General features: G+C 40.9%; 1 protein-coding gene across 1 annotated transcript in view; it reads right to left on the bottom strand.

Moving 5' to 3' along the window:
* Positions 1-19,914, bottom strand: part of cacna1ea (calcium channel, voltage-dependent, R type, alpha 1E subunit a) — a gene marked incomplete at its 5' end in the record, with an annotated part of 151,689 nt that overhangs the window by 98,239 nt on the left and 33,536 nt on the right. Inside the window, one exon of the mRNA XM_084066543.1 lies at positions 6,106-6,403. Coding sequence (XP_083922669.1) covers positions 6,106-6,403 — 298 coding nt within the window. The remainder of the gene's footprint in view (positions 1-6,105; positions 6,404-19,914) is intronic.

Raw genomic sequence — 19,914 nt, 5'->3', positions numbered from 1 at the left:
TGTGGCTACCGGTAATTCTGTATCACTTTCTGAGACATGCGTGCACCCGTACACAGACGCTTGACTTGTCGAAGTACAAAGAGTTTGACCATCACTTTTCAAACGCACTGTACAGTAAGTATGCCTTCAGCATTCTCTCACTGTCTGTTTCTGAGATGCGTGCAACAGAAACAGGTAATGATTTCAATGTGTTGCGTTTGTGTATGCAAAAACAATGTCGGACTCATTTTGTCTGGTCCCCTGCTAAATATAATAAATGATGACATGTTCAGTCGTGTGTCATCATTCAACCACTGGTTGTCGAGGTGGCTTCCAAATAATAGCGCAGCCTAGATACATGTTATAAAACACATTTATGAAAATAACATTATAAATATGGTATACTGTATGATGTTATATAACATTATAAATAACATGGGCTTTATAAATGCAGGGAAACCTGCTCTGATTAGAAGAAACAGGCGACATACATCCAACTTGGATGGTATGAGTCACATTTCTGCACAGATGGATGAGTTTATTGACAAGCCATGCTCATCGTGACCATCCACAGTTGGTACCAGGGGGCAGACTTGTGGCTGTACACGCTTCTTTGTGCTTCCACTAGAACAGCCATGATGAGCCACCCAAAACCCCATAGAGACTGTTAGATTGCACTCAAGGGTGATGGGGACAGCTGGGAGGACGGCCAGCAGTGTCAGGGTCCGTTCAGGGGCGAGGACCATTTAAGGTAGGAAGGGGCCAAACCAGCCCCCCCCCATAGTCTTTGAGACATTTGGTAGCCTTTTTCAAGTCAATACGATAATCCCTCAGAAGATAATCAATAGTTGCAGCCCTACTGAGCACCCACAGCCAAGGTGGCAATCAGAGGATGCACACCTGCTATAGTCTATATTTCTACGTAATGAAAACATTGTGTCATAAAGCTCACAAATCCAACCTTATTACAAAAGGAGTCTGGCAGTGTGTAAGGTGCAAAAATGACTTCACATCTGCAGGTGTGCACTGTACTGCTGCAAGCTGTCTGTTGAAGCGTATAGGACATGACTGGCTCAGTCCTTCCCACCTCCACAGCTGACCTTGAGCCATCCACTCAAACTCAAACGATATGATATGTTTGATATTTGATATCAAACATTATGGATATGTGGAGATGTGCTCAGGGTTCACTCGGGCCTGCTGATATGTGGTAGCCTTGCAGGCAAACCGCATCAGCTAAGAGCCATAGACAGAAACGATGGTTTTGTTCACAACACACACAACTTTCAGGCAATTAATGCAGACGTAGGCAGACCAGACCCCTGCCAGCAACTGTAGAGGGGGATTCTGGGAAACCATGAAGTTCATGAGCAAGACACTTAACCCCCAACAACTCCCCCCGAGCACTCATCAGAATTCTGAGCAGCCACCAGCTGGGTGAAGCTGAAAACTGAAGGAATCATTATGAACTTTCTGTCAGCAGAATTCATCAGACAATGCAGAGCTAGAAGAGCCCAACTTAATAGGGCTTTGGACTTGGCTATCTGTGCTAAGTGTCATATCCTATCTCACAAGAGAAATACCAGGACATGATGTGACTTAAAACAAACCTTGCAAAATCTTGAACACCAGGGGGAAGTTCTTCTTCACACATTATTAATCCACATATGAGTGGAACCGTTAACACAAACTGCATTAAATGCAATAATCAATTATTCAGAGGTGTACCTGCCCAGTGGGAAGCTTCCTGCCGCAGCGGTCCCCTAGTGGGGATCAAACCGGAGAAGCAGCTGCCAGGCCTCCACAGGCCCACCACACTCAGCCTGAGCTGTGTGCTTCATTAGCCCAGCCTTTTTTTTTGCCTTCCAGCCCCCAGCCAGCCTTCCCTCCACTATCACCACAGGTAGGCGGGGCTGACAGACTCACACACTGTACTTGCACACAATAGCTTGCACACACCCACAAATGTCCAAAACCGTACATTTTCAGGAAATGGAAAAAAGATCACGTGTTCCACTGGATTCAATGTATCACAACAAGCTCTTAATACTTTTCATTAGTTAAATATTTATAAAATCCACAGACAGACTTTCAACGTCGTCCCTATATTGGGCATGTCATTATAGACAAAAGTTGCATTACATAACATGCAACTTGTACCACATGAACATGTGCAAATTCACCACATGAATCCCAAAAAATACAAACAACAAACAAACACACCGACAGCGCTAGATAAGCCTCTAGATAAATTGTGAATGATCCGTTGTGGATAATTGAGCTTTTGAGAAAGGAGGCACTTACAGTGTGGCAGGGTGGCAGAAGCACGTTGCACTCTAAACACAAAGCTGACCTTTAAGAGAAGCCATGCAGGGTGTGTGTGTGTGTGTGTGTGTGTGTGTGTGTGTGTGTGTGTGTGTGTGTGTGTGTGTGTGTGTGTGTGTGTGTGTGTGTGTGTGTGTACGTACATACGTATGTACATACATACATGTGTGTTCTTGTGCAGGTGCTGCATAGTTCACTTGCATACGGAGAGCCACAGTGGATATTGACCAGCGCCCAACCACCTGCTAAGCAACACTCCTCTCAAAACCATAATGGGAAACAATATGAAATAAAGTCTGTGTGTGACTTATGACTTGATATGATGCTAAGTGACACGCCAATCGGACGTCATTGCTTATCATGCCTGTTAATGTCTGTTAATCGGATACAGTTGAGCTCATTAGACGTAATAGGACACTCCCTCCAGAACAACACATTAACCTGAGGGTTATCTAGTCTGGCTGCTTTCCTTCTGGTCACCACAAGAACATTCACTCGGACAGCCTTCAGTATAGTGATGTTCATACAACAGAATCATAAGACAATCAGAATCAACAGCAATCAAAAAAATGTCGTCATCATATGGGACTTATTTTAATGAACAAGACGTCCTTTTAACCAATCTGTATTGTAGAGTATGTTAATACAATACATCTAGCTACTTTTCCAATGAGAAATTTTAATCCTGGTGTCGGGTAGGACACCGACTGGTAAACAATGTCAATAAAGCAGACAGCGCACCGACACTAGATGCACCACCATCTTTATTGTAATTCAGAAATTACCATAATGAATGGGGAGACCTTCATTTTTCAATCAGTTATTCATTCAAGACTTCATGTATTTCAGTCTTGGACTTACAGGACTCCATAATGCAACATTACGTTACAGAAAATATGAACAATGATAACGAGGAGATAAAAATGAAATAACTAATGGAAAGATGAAGGTCTCCCCTTTCATTAGAAGGACAATATCAGTCAGCAGCAGGGACTTGTGAATTCCCCTTTTAAGCTCTTTTTGAGGTCTGATTTAACCACACACTGTATTTTAGCAATACATTTTCTACAATTGGAATTATATTGTTTCTTTCATACACAAATTATGTTTATTATGTACATCTCATTATGTACATCTCTTAGCAATATGATTTTACCTTCTAGAGAGACTAAATAAAACATAATAATAATCTGTATCAATACACCTCAACACAAACGCACTGAAACCCCTTTTCTGTCCAACTGGTAATTTAGATTTACCCATTTTCTATTTTTAATAACTTCAATGAATGAACAAAGACTAGGAAAACAACAACAATAGACACTGAAGGACAATAGAGGCAGACAAATTCTGTTTGCTGGGTTATTTGAATGCGGAAGGCCGTCACTCAGTCTGAAAGCCACTGAATGGAGCAGAACAATGGTAGAGAAGAGACCACACCTGGATAGAACACCTGGTGAGCGGCACTATAAGAACACAAAGACAAGACCCATGGCCATTGTGTGTGTGTGTGTGTGTGTGTGTGTGTGTGTGTGTGTGTGTGTGTGTGTGTGTGTGAGTAGTTGTCCACGGGAGTGGAAAATGTTTTCCACTTTCAACGTCTTCAATAAGAGACAAACAAGTCCTTAAATATTGGCAAGGGGCGAAGTAATTATGATTGCAATGCCTATAAGTGAAAGGTTACAAAGATGTCGTTGTATTAAATGGGGTTTGATTATAAAATGTCTTTAAATCCAATGACAGAGCTTGGGAAAGTAACGGCACACAGACCACGTGACTTTGACATGCTACAGGTTTGGAGGTTAGACATGATATTGTAAATGCAGGAATTAATCAGTCTACACAGACACACACACAGTTACACACACTGAACACACTGAAACATCAACACGTGTCCCTATAGTTTTAGGATTAGGAAATGTATCACTGACAGAGAAGACGTACAGTTTTCTCTGTCCAGACGTACAGTTTTTCTAGCTGTCCAGCTAACCCGCTTTTACACAGAGAGGACTCCTTTCTCTCTCTCCCTCTCTCTCTACTAGGTACGTTCCTTTCTCATTTATTATGCCGTGGCACCGAACGGACAACCATCCAAAACAGCATTTGTCTGTATGTCTCCCAATATTTTGGCCCAAATATGGAGATTACTGACGTCATCAATATGATGATGGCCCTAGTTTTTTTTTGCTGCGTGACACCAAAGGGTTCAACCGCACCAAATATGGAGTTCCACACAGCTCCACACTGACCTCCAAATACTGTCTACACAGGGAAGTCACCAATATTAGACCCCAATCCAGACTGCAATCCAGTCTTGTTCACTATGTAGATTCTACACATCATCACTGCCACTGGTACAGAGTAGCCTCAGTGTTCATGTATGCATTTGTAACTGATTTGTACACTCTCGTATTTAAATGAACAGGACTTAGGACTTTACTGTTTATGGTACAATGTGTAAGTGTCCAACAGGTCCTGATCGTTTCGAATTCAATTCAATTTAAGCTAAATGTGTAAGAGGGGGTCTATGATTATTTATAGTAAAGATTGAGACTATATGATGAGAAAGACTAATCCCTTTAAAAGGCCAATATCAGAAATATTGGATACATATTTTAAATTGGATAACATAGCAATACATTTGAGAATGACAACTGCAGAAATCTGTAGTTATTTATGTTGGCCTGAGGAAATAATAAAACTAAACCCATATGACCACTTACGTAGGTGTTCTGAATTTACTGTAGTATTAGCCTCTGTCCACTGCAGACTATGAAATCTCATCATGCGGTTGTCACTACAGTGATTAAAATAAATACATAGAATAATGATGTGTGTGTGTGTGTGTGTGTGTGTGCGTGTGCGTGTGCGTGTGCGTGTGTGTGGTGTGTGTGTGTGTGTGTGTGTGTCGTGTTGTGGAGTACAGTACATTTCACTGCAGTCCACCTCTCGCTTCTCTGAGTGCTATCCATGGTGCTGAATTGATCCTTTGGCGCTACAGGGAAACTAAAGCATTACAAAGAGCAACCGCAAGTAAAGACTGGAAAGGGCCATTTGCCTGCTTAAACACATTACACAAGTCTGCTGACATGTACGCTAGTTCTCAATGTGGGTTCCCGATACCCCCAGGGGTCCTTGTGGGGGTTCCAGGGGGTCCCAGCTAAATGATTATGAACTGATAATTAGAAATGTGTTAGGAACCATATGGACCCTTAATAATAATAATAATAATAATAATAATAATAGCTCAGATTTATATCGAGCTTTTCTAAGTACCAAAGGTCGCTTTACATAAAGAAAACGAAGGAACCTTGCAGGTCAGTCACTCTGAGTGTACCAATGCAACCAAAGGGACCCCGGGTTCATTTGGTTCCCTTTTGTACACTCTTAGAGTTAAATTAACACTATCGATTTTACTGTGTAAATTGGGGTCCCCCAATTAAAAAAACAAACATTTGACAAAGTCTCAAATGCGGGTCTGACTGTGGCCTAATGCATAATGAAACGGGGGTTCCTTGAAATTATTACAATGGTTGATGTTTTTTCATAGTAGTGTATTGTATATTTGTCTGTCATTAAATGTTTTGATGAATTGAACACACATGACCCTAATTGAAACAGCCAGCTTTCTTGGGTTTAATCCTTTTAGCATCCTTTTGTATAGAACTTTCTGTGCTTTTTTTTGCAAACTGTTAAGAAAGTATAGAATCAAAAGAACCAGCGCAGCTGCGCCATGAAGGATCAAAAGTATGTCACACCTTACCCATTATATTGCCACTTTAGAGTAAACAGGAGGAACACCCCAAAACGAAATAAAGGATATGGCCACTCAGTGACTTTCTTGGCGTACTTCCTGACCACGTTGTCCTCGCTGAAGATGAACAGGGACCTGTTGACGGTGAGACAGTTGTGTCTGACGGGGATGGGGTTGTACAGGGCCATGGTGCGGGCGCGCTGCGCCTTGGTCTGCTTGAAGGCTGCTGGGGAGATGGAGCCGCCACCTGTGGACACCGCCGCTCCTCCATCCCGGCTCCGCGGACCCCCATCCGTGGAGGAGCCCAGCATTCCGGCCGGAACGTCCTCTCCGAATCGAGCCATTCTGAACCAGAACAAAGCAAACCAAACGAAACGGGGAGAGGAGAGAGTGACTGTGAGAGCAGTGTTGCCAGGTTTTGCGAGAGAAATAAGCAACCAGGGTCTATGAAAACAACAAGCTCAAAAGAAGCGACTATAATAATATATAGGCTACATGAGCACTTTATAAACCTATATGCGTCGGATATTTGAAAATAGCAGATCTTGTAGAGCTTGTAGATCTGTTTTTTTTATCTTGGAAAAAAAAAAGTGAAACATCTTTTGGAAACATTTTCACACATATCTGACAAAATAGTGTAGCGACCCCGCAAAAGACCCCGCCGTAACTTGCTCCTCCAAGCGAGCTAGCTCTCTTGGCGTTGCTTGTGAGGTTCGATTCCAACTCAGTGCGATTCCAACACATATTCATTTGGGGGGCCTTGATTTGAAAATGTTTGAGAACCACTGGTTTAAGCGGCATTAGGGGAAAAGCCCAAATAAGCAACTAGCCTAGTAGACTTTATAAACAAGCCCAAACAACTGCCCAAAGTCGCTTATAATAAGCAAACTTGGCAACACTGAGTGCGAGTGAGTGAGAGAGAGAGAGAAAAGGGGGGAAACGCAGTTATAGGCAGCAGGGCGCGGTACGACATTCTCGGTTTGTTTGACAGCAATTGGGGATTCAATTCTGTCTTAATTGAATCACTCATACATTTTTATTAAAACAATGGCTGTTGTCCAGACTCCAGTTGTTTCACGTCCTCAACGAGGAGCCCAGAGAGACAACACGTCATGTTTCCTCAAGAAGTGCGTTGTGCGTAAAAACTAAACAAAAAAACTCTGTTCCATCATAGCGTTTTAGAAGGAGTTCTCCTTAACGCTATGTTACTTTCGAGCTGTTGCCCGCATACCCTCGGTAGCGCAGCGGTCGCAGCCTCTCGTCTCTACTCAAAATAAAAAATACACTTTTGCTACTCACCAAAACAAAGACGGTTTTAAGATGTCGAAAGCCTACTTTCCTTGTTGGTAACACTCGGAGCCCCCCACTTCACGTCTAAAATACACTTTTTGACCAAAAGGTTAAAAATAATCCACCGGATAGAAAAAAAGGTTTTCGTTACTCCACTGCGCCCCCTACAGATCTTGTCAACAGAAAAATTCCATTGACCGTATAGGAAAAACCAAGAAGCGTAATCCCCCCCCCCAAAAAACTAAATCAGTTTTGTATCATTTAATACTCCACGGTGTCTTAAATGAAATCTAACGGTCGTGAGACTCGGTTTGTATGATCCATCGTGCAGCAGCGCTGTGTCCGATCCAAGTCCTACTTGTAACATCCGCAACAGGTCAACGTGTTCTTGTCAGAACGGTGGTTCCCACTGACTCCCGAGACGAGTGAACAGAAACCAGTGACGAACGATCCTGATCCATCGACTTTCATCTAAGCCAGTGGTTCCCAACCTGTAGCTCGGGCCCCCCAGGGGGTCCTCACATGATTTGTGTGTGTGTGTGTGTGTGTGTGTGTGTGTGTGTGTGTGTGTGTGTGTGTGTGTGTGTGTGTGTGTGTGTGTGTGTGTGTGTGTGTGTGTGTGTGTGTGTGTGTGTGTGGCTCCCAGATGACAGTGAAGTGACACTTTAAGGACTTTTAAGACCTTTTTAATACCTCAAAAAAGAAGAAAGAAAGAAAAGAAAAAACACCATTACCGCATCAAAAGTAATCAACAAACTGTTGTCAAATAATCTAAGAAAGCAATTCACAAATTGTGAAATTAGCAGATCTACAAGCTCACAAAGTCGCAGCGACACAAGTGTTGTGAGCTTGTAGATCTGCTATTTTCACAATATTTATCTGTGGGACCGAGTCAAACTAAATGTAATTCCTAAGGCTCAACTCCTACAATTCCAAGTGCTTGTCAGGGTGGGGAGTCCGGTTCAAATATGATTCTTTTGGGGCGTCGTGGCCTGAAAATGTTGAGAACAACTGATCTAGCCAGTGGTTCCCAAACACTGAGTCGGGACACATTTTTATGGGTCACGAGTAAATATCCCTTAACCACTTCAACCCCGACCCCTTAACAGACGACGTCACACTGGCTGTAAACGTCATAGCCAACTGGCTCCAAATTAAACCCATTCTGTCGGGTCTCGCTAGGACGCGCATCACTAGCCAACAAGAGGGGGTTGGGGCAGCGCACCCCAAAACAACAGGTCGAGAATTGATTGCATGAAACGATCACATGTGCATCCAGTCTCAATGTTAGTAAACAAATAATTGGTCTATATGCATTTTTGTTTCCTACATAAATATCAAAAATAATTTGATAAATACATTAGATTTGTCTAAAATGTTTAATAAGTTGTGAAAATAGCCGATCTACAAGCTCATAACGTCTAATTTCTCTTTTGGGTCTTGAGCTACAAAGTTTGTTAACCACTGTTTGAAGCAAGTCAGCGTTCACATCTATCTCCTTGATTCGTTGATTGATTGCACACTTTGCAAAAAAAAAAAAAAAAAAAAGCACAGAAAGTACTGTTCTATACAAGGTCTGCTAAAAGGATTAAACCCAAGAAAGCACCATGGCTTGTTTCCATTGGGGTCCTGTGTGTATTCAATTCATCCTCTCTCTTCTTTTCCTTTGATCCCTCGCCACAGCGATCCGTATCTAGGCTACGATACGCGTGATGAACGCACGACGAAAAACTTTTAGCCTTTTCAACAAATGTTTTCATTTCTTTCTTTTCTTTTGCAGTTCTCAAATCAATTGGTGAACGCGAAACCGGTGGTTGTTCACTGAAATCACACGGACAAGTAGAACAGCTGCTCTCACTGCATCAGGTGGAAGCGAAGCATCAGTGTTGCCAGGTTTTGAGAGGGAAACAAGCAACCATGTCTATGAAAACAAGCCCAAAAGAAGCAACTGGCCATGGCTATTTGAAAATAGCCGATCTACAAGCCCACAACGAGCTTGTATATCTGCTATTTTCCCCAAAAAAAAGAAAAATCTAGCAATTTTGTGATATGTTTGAAACATTTTAACAACACAAATCCCTGGCACAAAATAATTTCAGATGGAGGGGGAGTCTGTGGACAGATACATATTAATCTGGGGCGTTTGCTATGAAAATGTTTGAGAACCACTAGTTTAAACAACATTAGGAAAAAATCCCAAATAAGCAACTACACTTTAGACACGACTCACGAGCCCCAAAAAACGTAACCACCAATACAAGCAACTTGACATAAAAACAAGCACAAAATCGCTTAGAAAAAGCCGACATGGCAACACAGAACCACGGAACGCTTCTCACCCATAGAGTTAAAAATAAATGCTATCACCACGCATCCTTTTCTTTTTAGTCTTGGGGCACTTTAATATTATTGGGCTAACAACGAAATAACAGAAACAGGAAGAAAACTAAATAAGGAAGACAAGGAGCAAAAAACAGGGGAGAGGTGGGGGGGGGTGAAATAGTGGTCATATATATGAGAGTATTCACAGCGCCGCTGGTGTAGTGGTATCATGCAAGATTCCCATTCTTGCGACCCGGGTTCGATTCCCGGGCGGCGCACACCTTTTGATGAATTGAATACACAGACAGGATCACAATGGAAACAAGTCCTTAGGGCTTTTTGTGGTATCCTTGCACCATTGCATAATCGTATCACTGTACTATTTGCAAACTGCTAATAAAGTATTCACTCAATCAAAGTAATAATTTAACCACTTAAACCCTCTATTCTTAGTGAGTTGTTCTGTAGGCCTACTTGGACTGCTTTTTTGTTGTGGGCTTGTAGATCTGCTATTTTGGCTAGGCCTAATCAGAGTGGTTAATCAAATTTGATGTGAATCAAAGGTTAATAACCTGAAACTCTAACTGAAAGTTAATATAGCCATGTATTGACCAAACTGCAGAACATCAGGCCACAACCCTCAAAGTGGGATATAAATAGACTAATCAATTAGCATCCAATGAGGAACATATTTAAATTCAGGCAGCTGCAGTCTGACATTTCCATGCCAACTAGTATCCAGCCCTGTCACATTTGGGGGCGAGCTATTCAATTATCACCAATGAAAATAGGGAAGGACTAAATACCTGGGGAGAAATACTCTTTGGTTCCCAAACCTTTTAGCTCAAGACCCAAAAGAGAAATTAGACGTTTTAGACGGGACCCAAACTAGTGAAAATAGCAGATCTACAAGCTCACAACGCGGCGCAAAGCTTACTTCATAAACGTTTTTTAATGTATTTATGGACATTTTGATTCATGAAATACTTTAGAAATATGTTGGAATTCAGTTATTTGATGAAAAGTTGTGGTTTTGTTCTTTTTTTCCCTTTCTTTTGAAATATTTATATTTTATGGAAGACACAAAAAAGGGGATATTTACTTGTGACCCATAAAATTGGTCCACGACCCAAACATGGGTTTCCAAACCCACTGTTTGGAAACCAACTGCACTAGAGAACAGATGGAAGAATCCTTGCTTAAAATGTAAACAAATAACTAATCATTGCAATGTGTCATAGTGAGGAGTCTTACGTTTAGGGTTATGATCACATCTGTTTGATTGAGAGGTGACATTTCCACTGGGGAAAACTAACCAAACAACAATTAATACATTTGAAAAGCTAAAATTAACAAATTCCTAATTTCTTAATTATATCATCAGAAACGTGAAAAAGCATCAAACAATAATTAGGCCTGTCACAATTACATATGGTTGTAATCAAGCTGATCTTAATTATTTGAGATAATCATCGGGGCACGGTGGCGCAGTCGGTAGCGCTGTCGCTTCACAGCTAGAAGATCCTGGCTTCCTAGAAGAAGCTGTGGGCACTTGGGGGCGTGTCCTCTCCTCCGCGTCATCAGTGCCCATACCCTATAGGTGGGGTTGGCGAAAGGGCCTTTCTGTGTGGAGTTTGCATGTTCTCCCCGTGTCCCCTAGGGTAGGTACCCTCACAAAAACATGCAGTAATCCTTGTCTCTATACTGCCTCCCCCTGGTCAGCCAGGGCGCCTGATGGAGGGGAAAGGAACTGGTTGGAATAACGTGTTCCTTCCACGCGCTATGTCCAACCGGGGAAACTCCCCCCTGTCGGGTGATAAAAAGGCCAGGGCGCCTGATGGAGGGGAAAGGAACTGGTTGGAATAACGTGTTCCTTCCACGCGCCATGTCCAACCGGGGAAACTCCCCCCTGTCGGGTGATAAAAAGGCTTGTTAGCTCTCATGCATTGAAGGAGGCATGAGCTCGGCTCTGGGCTCTCCCTAGGCTGGCAGAGGGAGAGTTGCGCCCAGGATTACTTAGACAATTGGCACTGGGTGAAAAAAAAGGGGTTGCAAGATCGTGGGATTTTTTTTTAGAGATAATCATCATAATCGTTTCCATGTTGAAAAATGTTCATACATTTTCCAAAAAAAAAATAAAAATGTGCAAATAGGGAATCTACAAGTTTGAAATTATAACATTATAAAATATGATCGTCAGTTCTTTGTATAATTTATTTAAGTAATTTGTCATACTGTACAATCTTTGTTTACGAAGCCTAAAAACCTAATAGAAATGTAATTTTCATTTATATTTTCCAATTTTCAATGTCAAAAACACAATTGAATCGTTAATCCCAATTATTGTCATGACAATTAATCGGCAGGTATAATTTCATGTTTGTGACACGTGACAGCCCTAACAATAACTATAAGATCTTACCATTTCTTCAACCATGAGAGTACACAATTGGGGACACTGGAAGCACTGATGAAGCACAACACTATTCTGAGACTGATGGGTACTTAATGATGGTAGTAGTTATGATGGAGACAGTGATCAACGGCGTGTGACATCAAACGCATTAAAGCTCCGACAAAACGTTATATGGATGGTAAAAATAGAACACAGCGCAGAAATCAATCAGGCGAAAATGTCTTTTTGAAATGTGAAAAGAGATACCACAAATGTATTCAACAGCCATCCTAATTTGAAGTCATAATGGGTGAACAATTATGGCACACGTGTTTTTCTTCTATTCGCAGATCAATGTGATAGAGAATATAACGTCTCTATGTCCAAAACTGTTACTTTTCAGGATTCAAATTTACGAAAAAACACAAAAAGTTAAGATACGGAGATAGGAGGTGCCTGCCCGACAGCAACGATAATCTCAGCAACTACAAGTAGGTGATACCATGACCTTGAGGCAGGATAATAGCACAGCAGCAAACCCCTTTACTGGCTCAGATAAGACTTATTATTCAATGTAATTAACAGGGGGATGATAGCAACACACTAATACTCTAACACTAGGCTCTTAGAAATCGGATGCCAGATTTATACTTAGTTGTGTGCCAGTGTCTCACACCACAAATAGCAGATCTACAAGCTGCCACATTGTGAGCTTGTAGATCGGCTATTTTCAGTGCAAGACACACTGTGCAACCAAGTATACAGTAAATCAGGCTCGAATCTGAGAAGCCTATTGAGTGAAGTGGGCTGTTCTTATACAGTAATGAGGATTTTCTCTAAAGGTGCTGATTTTGTTTTTTGTTTTTATTGCAATGGAAATCAACTCTTGCTCAACAAACATGCCTATATCTATATCCCAGAGTTAGCTATAGCTTAATATTCGTCATTAGCTATCAATATTAATGTCACAACTCATAGACCTTGAGTTGTGACAGCGAGAACTCAAATACTATGTTTTAAATTGTGGATCTACTGTATAAGCAGCGGCTTCACCCCCCCAGAGGCTCAAGAAGGCAGGTCTTCTCACTCCTCTCCTTACCATCTTCTATAGGGGCACCATTGAGTCCATCCTATCTTACGGCTTCACTTCCTGGTTCGGCAGCTGTAAGGCACATGAGAAATGTCAGCTGAACCGGGTCGAGAAGATAGCCGGGTGGATCATTGGTGCCTCTGTCCCCTCTTTGTTGGAGCTCTATACAGAACACTGTGCCCAAAGAGCCACCAGCATCATAAAGGACCCCCAACACCCTTCCCATGGCCTGTTTTTCATCCTGCATTCGGGAAAGAGTTACAGGAGCATTAAGGCCAAAAGGAGCAGGATGCTGAACAGCTTCTTCCCGAATGCAGTGAGGATTGTAAATAAACTGCGGCCCCTACCAATGCCTCCCCCCCCCAAATTAAAGGTAGGGTAAGTGATATTTTTGGGTTAAAACAAAAAGTATTTTGTTAAAAGGTTAAAGCACTATATTCTGATAGTAATCATTGCTATAGAGTGTTTGTTCAGTAACAGTCTCCCCGTCTCTCCAGCTCTTTAATAAACAGAAAATACATTTTCCGGTAGGTGTCAAAATCTCAGCCAATCAGGAGAAAGTACCCATTTTTAAGCTTAATTTTTTATAGTGTTCCAGTTCCAATTTTGCCTGCTCATTTCTTAGTGTCATCACTTCCAATTTCACTTGTTTAATCTATATCTTGATTGAGTTCTCTATCCTGATTGGATAAAATTGGAAATGAAACTGAAACGAAAATGCATTTTCTGTTTTATAAAGAGCTGGAGAGACAAGTTGACTCCTTTTACTGAACAAACACTCTATAGCAATGAGTACTATCAGAATATAGAGCTATTTAACACTTATTTTAACCAAAGAAAATCACTTACCGTACCTTTAACTGAACTGAACTAAACTGGACTGGACATGATGTAACTGCACTTTTGAAAATGCACAACGGCACTATATTATACTGTGCTGGTAACGTTTTAAGGATTGCACCATGGCACTTATACTATGAGTGACTGAGTAACTCAAATGAAATGCACGTCATACATATTGGGTTTTTAAATGTTTGTCTATGTTATGGGTTTTAGATTTTACTTTTTATGATGCTTTTTAGATGGTTTTATGTTTTATGTTGCACTGCAAGTGGCTGAGGGGGAACGGTATCTCATATTCTTTATGTACAGTACTGTAAGTACATAGGGAAATTGACAAGTGAAGTGATTCTGGATATTAGTGAAATCTGATGTGGTCTGATTGTATAAAGAGACCCAGATGTTACAAAGAATGGTTATGCAGAAGATCATTAATTCGAACAAACTAACCTAACCCTTAATGAAATGTTAATGAATTGTTCTATAATTTCAATACTGAATTTGAATCACATCGGTTTTTAACAAATTCAGTGATTCTCATTACTGACTCTAACAGTGGTGCAGCACACAAGGCTGGCAAAACTAGCCAAGAAACACAGGGAATCTGTCACAGTAACAGACTTGTGTGTCATTGATTGTAGTGTCTAGGTCTTGCATTTCTTTGTATGTTCCCTGGTTTAGTTTTCTAGGTTCTATGTTTCTGTTTCTCCCAGCTGTGTCTAATTTGTAATCAGCCCTCACGTGTATATTCGTATTGTTCCCCTGTTAGCCCTTGTTGAGTCATTGTCTTGTGTCACCTGTATTTAGTCTGTCTGAGATGTTCATGTTCTGTATGTGTCCTGTATTCATTTAAAACACCCAATAATGGGTTTTGCACTCCACCTTGCCTGGCTGTCTGCATTTGAGTTCTCACCACACCAGCACGTGACAGAATCGTCCCCAACTAAGTTCACCAGACCCAACTCCCATAATGAGGGCCATGCTATAGATGTGGAAATAAAGATAACTGTTTAAAAATAGAATGTCTCAATGGGTATACCTGACAAGCTTGTCTCTGACACCCGGTCATTATCATACCCTGCTGTTTGGCATTCTGGGGCTGAACCAACGTCTCTCAAATCTTTCCCACATTACAGTGTAGTGTTGCCAAATTCATGCTCACATGAACTTAACATCAATGACAGCTACTTTGTTTTCCCTAAAAGATAAAATGAACATGGCTCCTGATATTATTGGCAAGTAATATTATATTTGGTGCTTATGGCCAATTGGCCATAGAACCCTGAACACGTCTGATCTCATCCAATCACGGAAGCCACACAGGGTCTTGGATGGGAGACCGCGTGGGAATACCAGGCGCTATATGCTTAAAGATCTAGTTGTTTTTCACAATTTTAGAGCATATGCGTGGTCATCATATGGGCATATACCTAACAATGGATGCCAACACATAAAAAAAGAAAGAAATTTTGTGTATTTTTAAATCAAAAGTCCCTGAAAAGCCAATCTTAATTACTTCCTGTAAACTGAAAGGTGCTGGGTGATGACATAGATCAACTTTCATGAATATAAATGAATCTCGATTTCATTTACCTGTGTGATTCCCATAGCTCACGCTCCTCCAAACACAGCTGATTTTAATTACAGAACTACTCCGTTTTGAATCTCATTCAAGATGACTTCCAGACGGTGTATTACTCATTGTAAACTTAATCAGCACACTAAATTATGTATCTGAAAACATTATAGGTTAGAAATAAGCAACTTGGTAACAAACATTCTGCACAGTGGCCATCTCTCTTTCCCTTACAAACAATAACACTGCACACTATGTGATTGTGGTTCTACCCGGGCCGGCGCGACGGGGGTGCCTGAGGGTGCCTGGCCTCAATTGTGCCCCCTCAGTTTATGTTTTAAAATTATTATTTTTTTGGAAATGTATTTTTTTTATATAATACATTTTTTGATAAAAAATCGTTAAAATCAGGCAAAAATAAGAATTAAATAACATAAGCCTAAACTAACCCTAACCCCAAAACCGAAATAAAGTAACAAAAAAACGCCCAAAAACGGCGCACATTCACCCTACGTTGAGGAACACATGCCACCCTTTCAACATTGCCCTATTATAGCGCCACCTGGAGGCAGATTTGTGCAAAACTATTTTGTTTTATATCACCCCTACACATTTTGTCCAAACATCACGCAAATCGGTACACATGATCTCTATAGCCAAGTGATCAAGACGAATCCATCCAATTTTTCACATTCCATCCTGAATGGCAAATTCAGAAGATTGCTGGCCCACATTAACCTATCTGACCTGGAGGAGACCTTTTTTTCCAAGTTTTTTATTGTAGTTCACTTCTCACACAGGAAGTGTCTGTTGGGAAGCTGTCTAGTGAGTGAGTTATATGCACAGTACACACAGAGAACAGAGAGAGAGAGAGAGAGAGAGAGAGAGAGAGAGAGAGAGAGAGAGAGAGAGAGAGAGACACACACACACACACAGTGTGTGTGTGTGTGTGTGTGTGTGTGTGTGTGTGTGTGTGTGTGTGTGTGTGTGTGTGTGTGTGTGTGTGTGTGTGTGTGTGTGTGTGTGTGTGTGTGTGTGTGTGTGTGTGTGTGTGTGTGTGTGTGTGTGTGTGTGTTTTAATCTGTATGCCCATGATCTGAATAAGACATGTCAACACATTTTCATCAGCACTTTGAATGTACTTGATGACAAGACTGGTAGGGAGCTTTTATTGTGAACAGATACAGTAGAAAGTAACCTTGACTTAATACAATTTCCGCTGCTTCTTCAAAAGTGATTGACTGTGTGTTTTTTTTAGGACAGCCTTCTCTCAGAGGTTAGTGTAGTTTATAGCAGTGGTGATAATATTTTACTTAAGTAAAAGTATCAATACTGCTATGTAGAACACACTCTGTTGCAAGTAAAAGTCTGGTAATATAAGATTTACTTGAGTAATTGGAATCAAAATGTACTTAAAGTACCAAAAGTAAAAGCACTCATAATGCAGAAGGTCCCATTTCACAATGTATAAAAATCCTTTGAAAATAGCAGATCTACAAGCTTACAAACCTGTTGTGGTTTTGTAATAATGATCAAAATCTGCAAAGTAACTAGTAACTAAAGTTTTCAAATAATTGTAGTGGAGTAAACATACAATATTGGACTCTGAGATGTAGTGGAGTAGAACTAGAAAGTATTGCAAATTGGAAACACTCCAGTAAAGTAAAAAAAATCCTCAATAGTGTACTTAAGTACAGTACTTAAGTAGGCCTACTACTTTCCACCACTGGTTTATAGCTTAACAACTGAACCTAAACGGATCACTGTAACCTGTGCGGCACAAAGGCACTGACATCAGCTTGGAGGATTTGCCATGCTTGCTTGCCTAACCACAGCATAATGTTTTCTACCTGTCATCTTCACGCTAGTTTCCATGGCGACGGCAAGACAACCATAAAGGGCTGATGTTGTCCTCCTGCGTAAGAAACCTCATGCACTTTCTCTGCATGAACTGCACTGGCCTCTAAAAGTCAAGGATCTCATCCCCAACAGTAATAGAACAATCAATCTCCACACCCTTAACCCTCAGTGTCATGAATTTAGATAGGCAACAAATTAAATAAATAAATATATATATATAGCCTTGAGTGGCAATTAATACGGTCAAAGCACAAAAGAAGATGACTGTAAGAAGATGACGCAGAGGAATATGATGAAGAAGATAGAGATGATGACATTCGGGAGAAGAAGAAAATGTAGAAAACATGTAAAAAGAAAATAAAACTAGAAAAAGTGCTCCTCGGAGCACAAGTCTCCGCCAGCAGACTTGTGTTGGGAATGTTGGGAATGTTCTAATTCTTATGTTCTAATTAGAACATGTTACTGTGTCATAGTAACATGACACAAGTGTCCTATCCGTGTCCTATCCGTCTGTTTTATCCAAACCTTAGTTGGATAAAACTGGTATCCCCACCTGGAGTTACTGTATAACTGTCCTATCCGTCCTGTCTGTATAAGTGTCCTATCCGTCCTGTCTGTATAAGTGTCCTATCCGTCCTGTCTGTATAAGTGTCCTATCCGTCCTGTCTATGTAAGTGTCCTATCCGTCCTGTCTGTGTAAGTGTCCTATCTGTCCTGTCTGTGTAAGTGTCCTATCCAATTGTTACAGTATCCGCCATTTCTCAGCCATTTCGTGATTAATCCTGTCTTACCTCACTTTGAAAGAGGCAAAGACTCTTTCAAAGTGACACATGTATTTATAGCCCGTTATATGTCACTAGCCAATCAGATAACACTATTTCACCGTATTGTCAAGTGTCACGTGAGGCTCGACCAATGTTTGCTTGGCTGACGGAAAGTGAAAACAAACTCTCCTGGCGGAGACAACAATAAAAACTTTATTTGGTTGTTCACAGAGATTTGAACTCACAACCTTACACAAAGTGGAGTATCACTGTGTCTCAATCTGTTGCATTATCACAAAATATCTTAATTCAATTGGAAAGCTGGTGCATTTCAGAGCTCTTTGGTGTTCAAGAATACCTTTTGCCATTAAATCACCTTTGACAGAAGCCTTGATCTATAAGCTCACTATGCGTTGCAGCACGACTCATGGTGAGCTTGTAGATCTGCTGTTTTGGGGGTGCAACACAGGCGTGCAACTAAATATAAAATCAGGTACAACTCCAACCCTAACTCCTAAGTCTAACCTTTAAATGTCTAATCCTAACCACTACCTGAATCGTTTTCCAATTGTAAGCTGAACTCCCCAAATCGTTTTAGCCATATAACAACCAACAATGTCTATTTCGCAAATTCTGCTATACCTGTGGGGACATTTGGCCCTCACAAAATATTACAAGCAAGCACGCACGCACGCACGCACGCACGCACGCGAGTGCAGACACACACACACACACACACACACACACACACACACACACACACACACACACACACACACACACACACACACACACACACACACACACACACACACACACACACACACACACACACACACACACACACACACACACACAGGCCCTTGAGGAGAAAAAACAAAACATATTTGTACAGAATGTTAAGTATCCACAGCTAATCTATATTACACTTGACTGCCCTGAAAAGTATTTCTGGCCTTGTGGCCTATTCTATTCTATTCTGTTCTGTTTTATTCTATTCTACATAATAACTGCACAACAGAAATACCTCAGTGAAGGCATGAAGCCTGTGGTAGCATTAAAGAAAGAAACTTCAAAATGACCCAGATAAACAACATGCTGGGTCAATGTGCCACTGGACAGGCTGGAGATTTGATTTAAAATGTGAAATAAAAAGCAGCGTCTAAACACAGAAGGCTGGGGAATTGGGAGGACATAGAAACACATGAAGATCATCGAAGAGCTATTGATGTAGGGAGATGAAGGGGCTAGGGGGATTGCTCTATTTTTAGCTTCATTGAGATGGTAATGGTTGCAACACAAGGAGCTGGCACATGTGTGCGCACATATGTCCATCTGTGTTTGTTTGTGTTTGTGAGTTTCTGTGCCTGTGCTTCTGTGTCTGTGTTCCAACACAGACACCTTGACATGAACAAAGAGATTACACACATTTATCGATAAACCAAGTGTAGTGATATGTAATGGAAAAGTAATTAAACCCCTCTTTTCTTCTTAAAATTGCTAAATACAACGTACAGTACTTTGTATCGATAAAATTGATTATTTGCATTGGAGAACAATTCAATACGATTATTTGCATTGCAAAACGATTAGATACGATACAAAGTCAAACGATACAATATTTTGCTGTTAGCATATCGATATAGTAGATTGTTGAAAATTCAATAAAAGTTGGTTTGAAAATGCAGTAGAGATACCAATTATAATGAACTAGAGTTT

The sequence above is a fragment of the Gymnoscopelus microlampas genome (assembly GCF_963454915.1).
Source record: "Gymnoscopelus microlampas genome assembly, chromosome: 9".
Classification (NCBI taxonomy): domain Eukaryota; kingdom Metazoa; phylum Chordata; class Actinopteri; order Myctophiformes; family Myctophidae; genus Gymnoscopelus; species Gymnoscopelus microlampas.
Note: the sequence above shows the minus strand (reverse complement) of the source record. Positions and strands in the feature narration are given on the sequence as shown.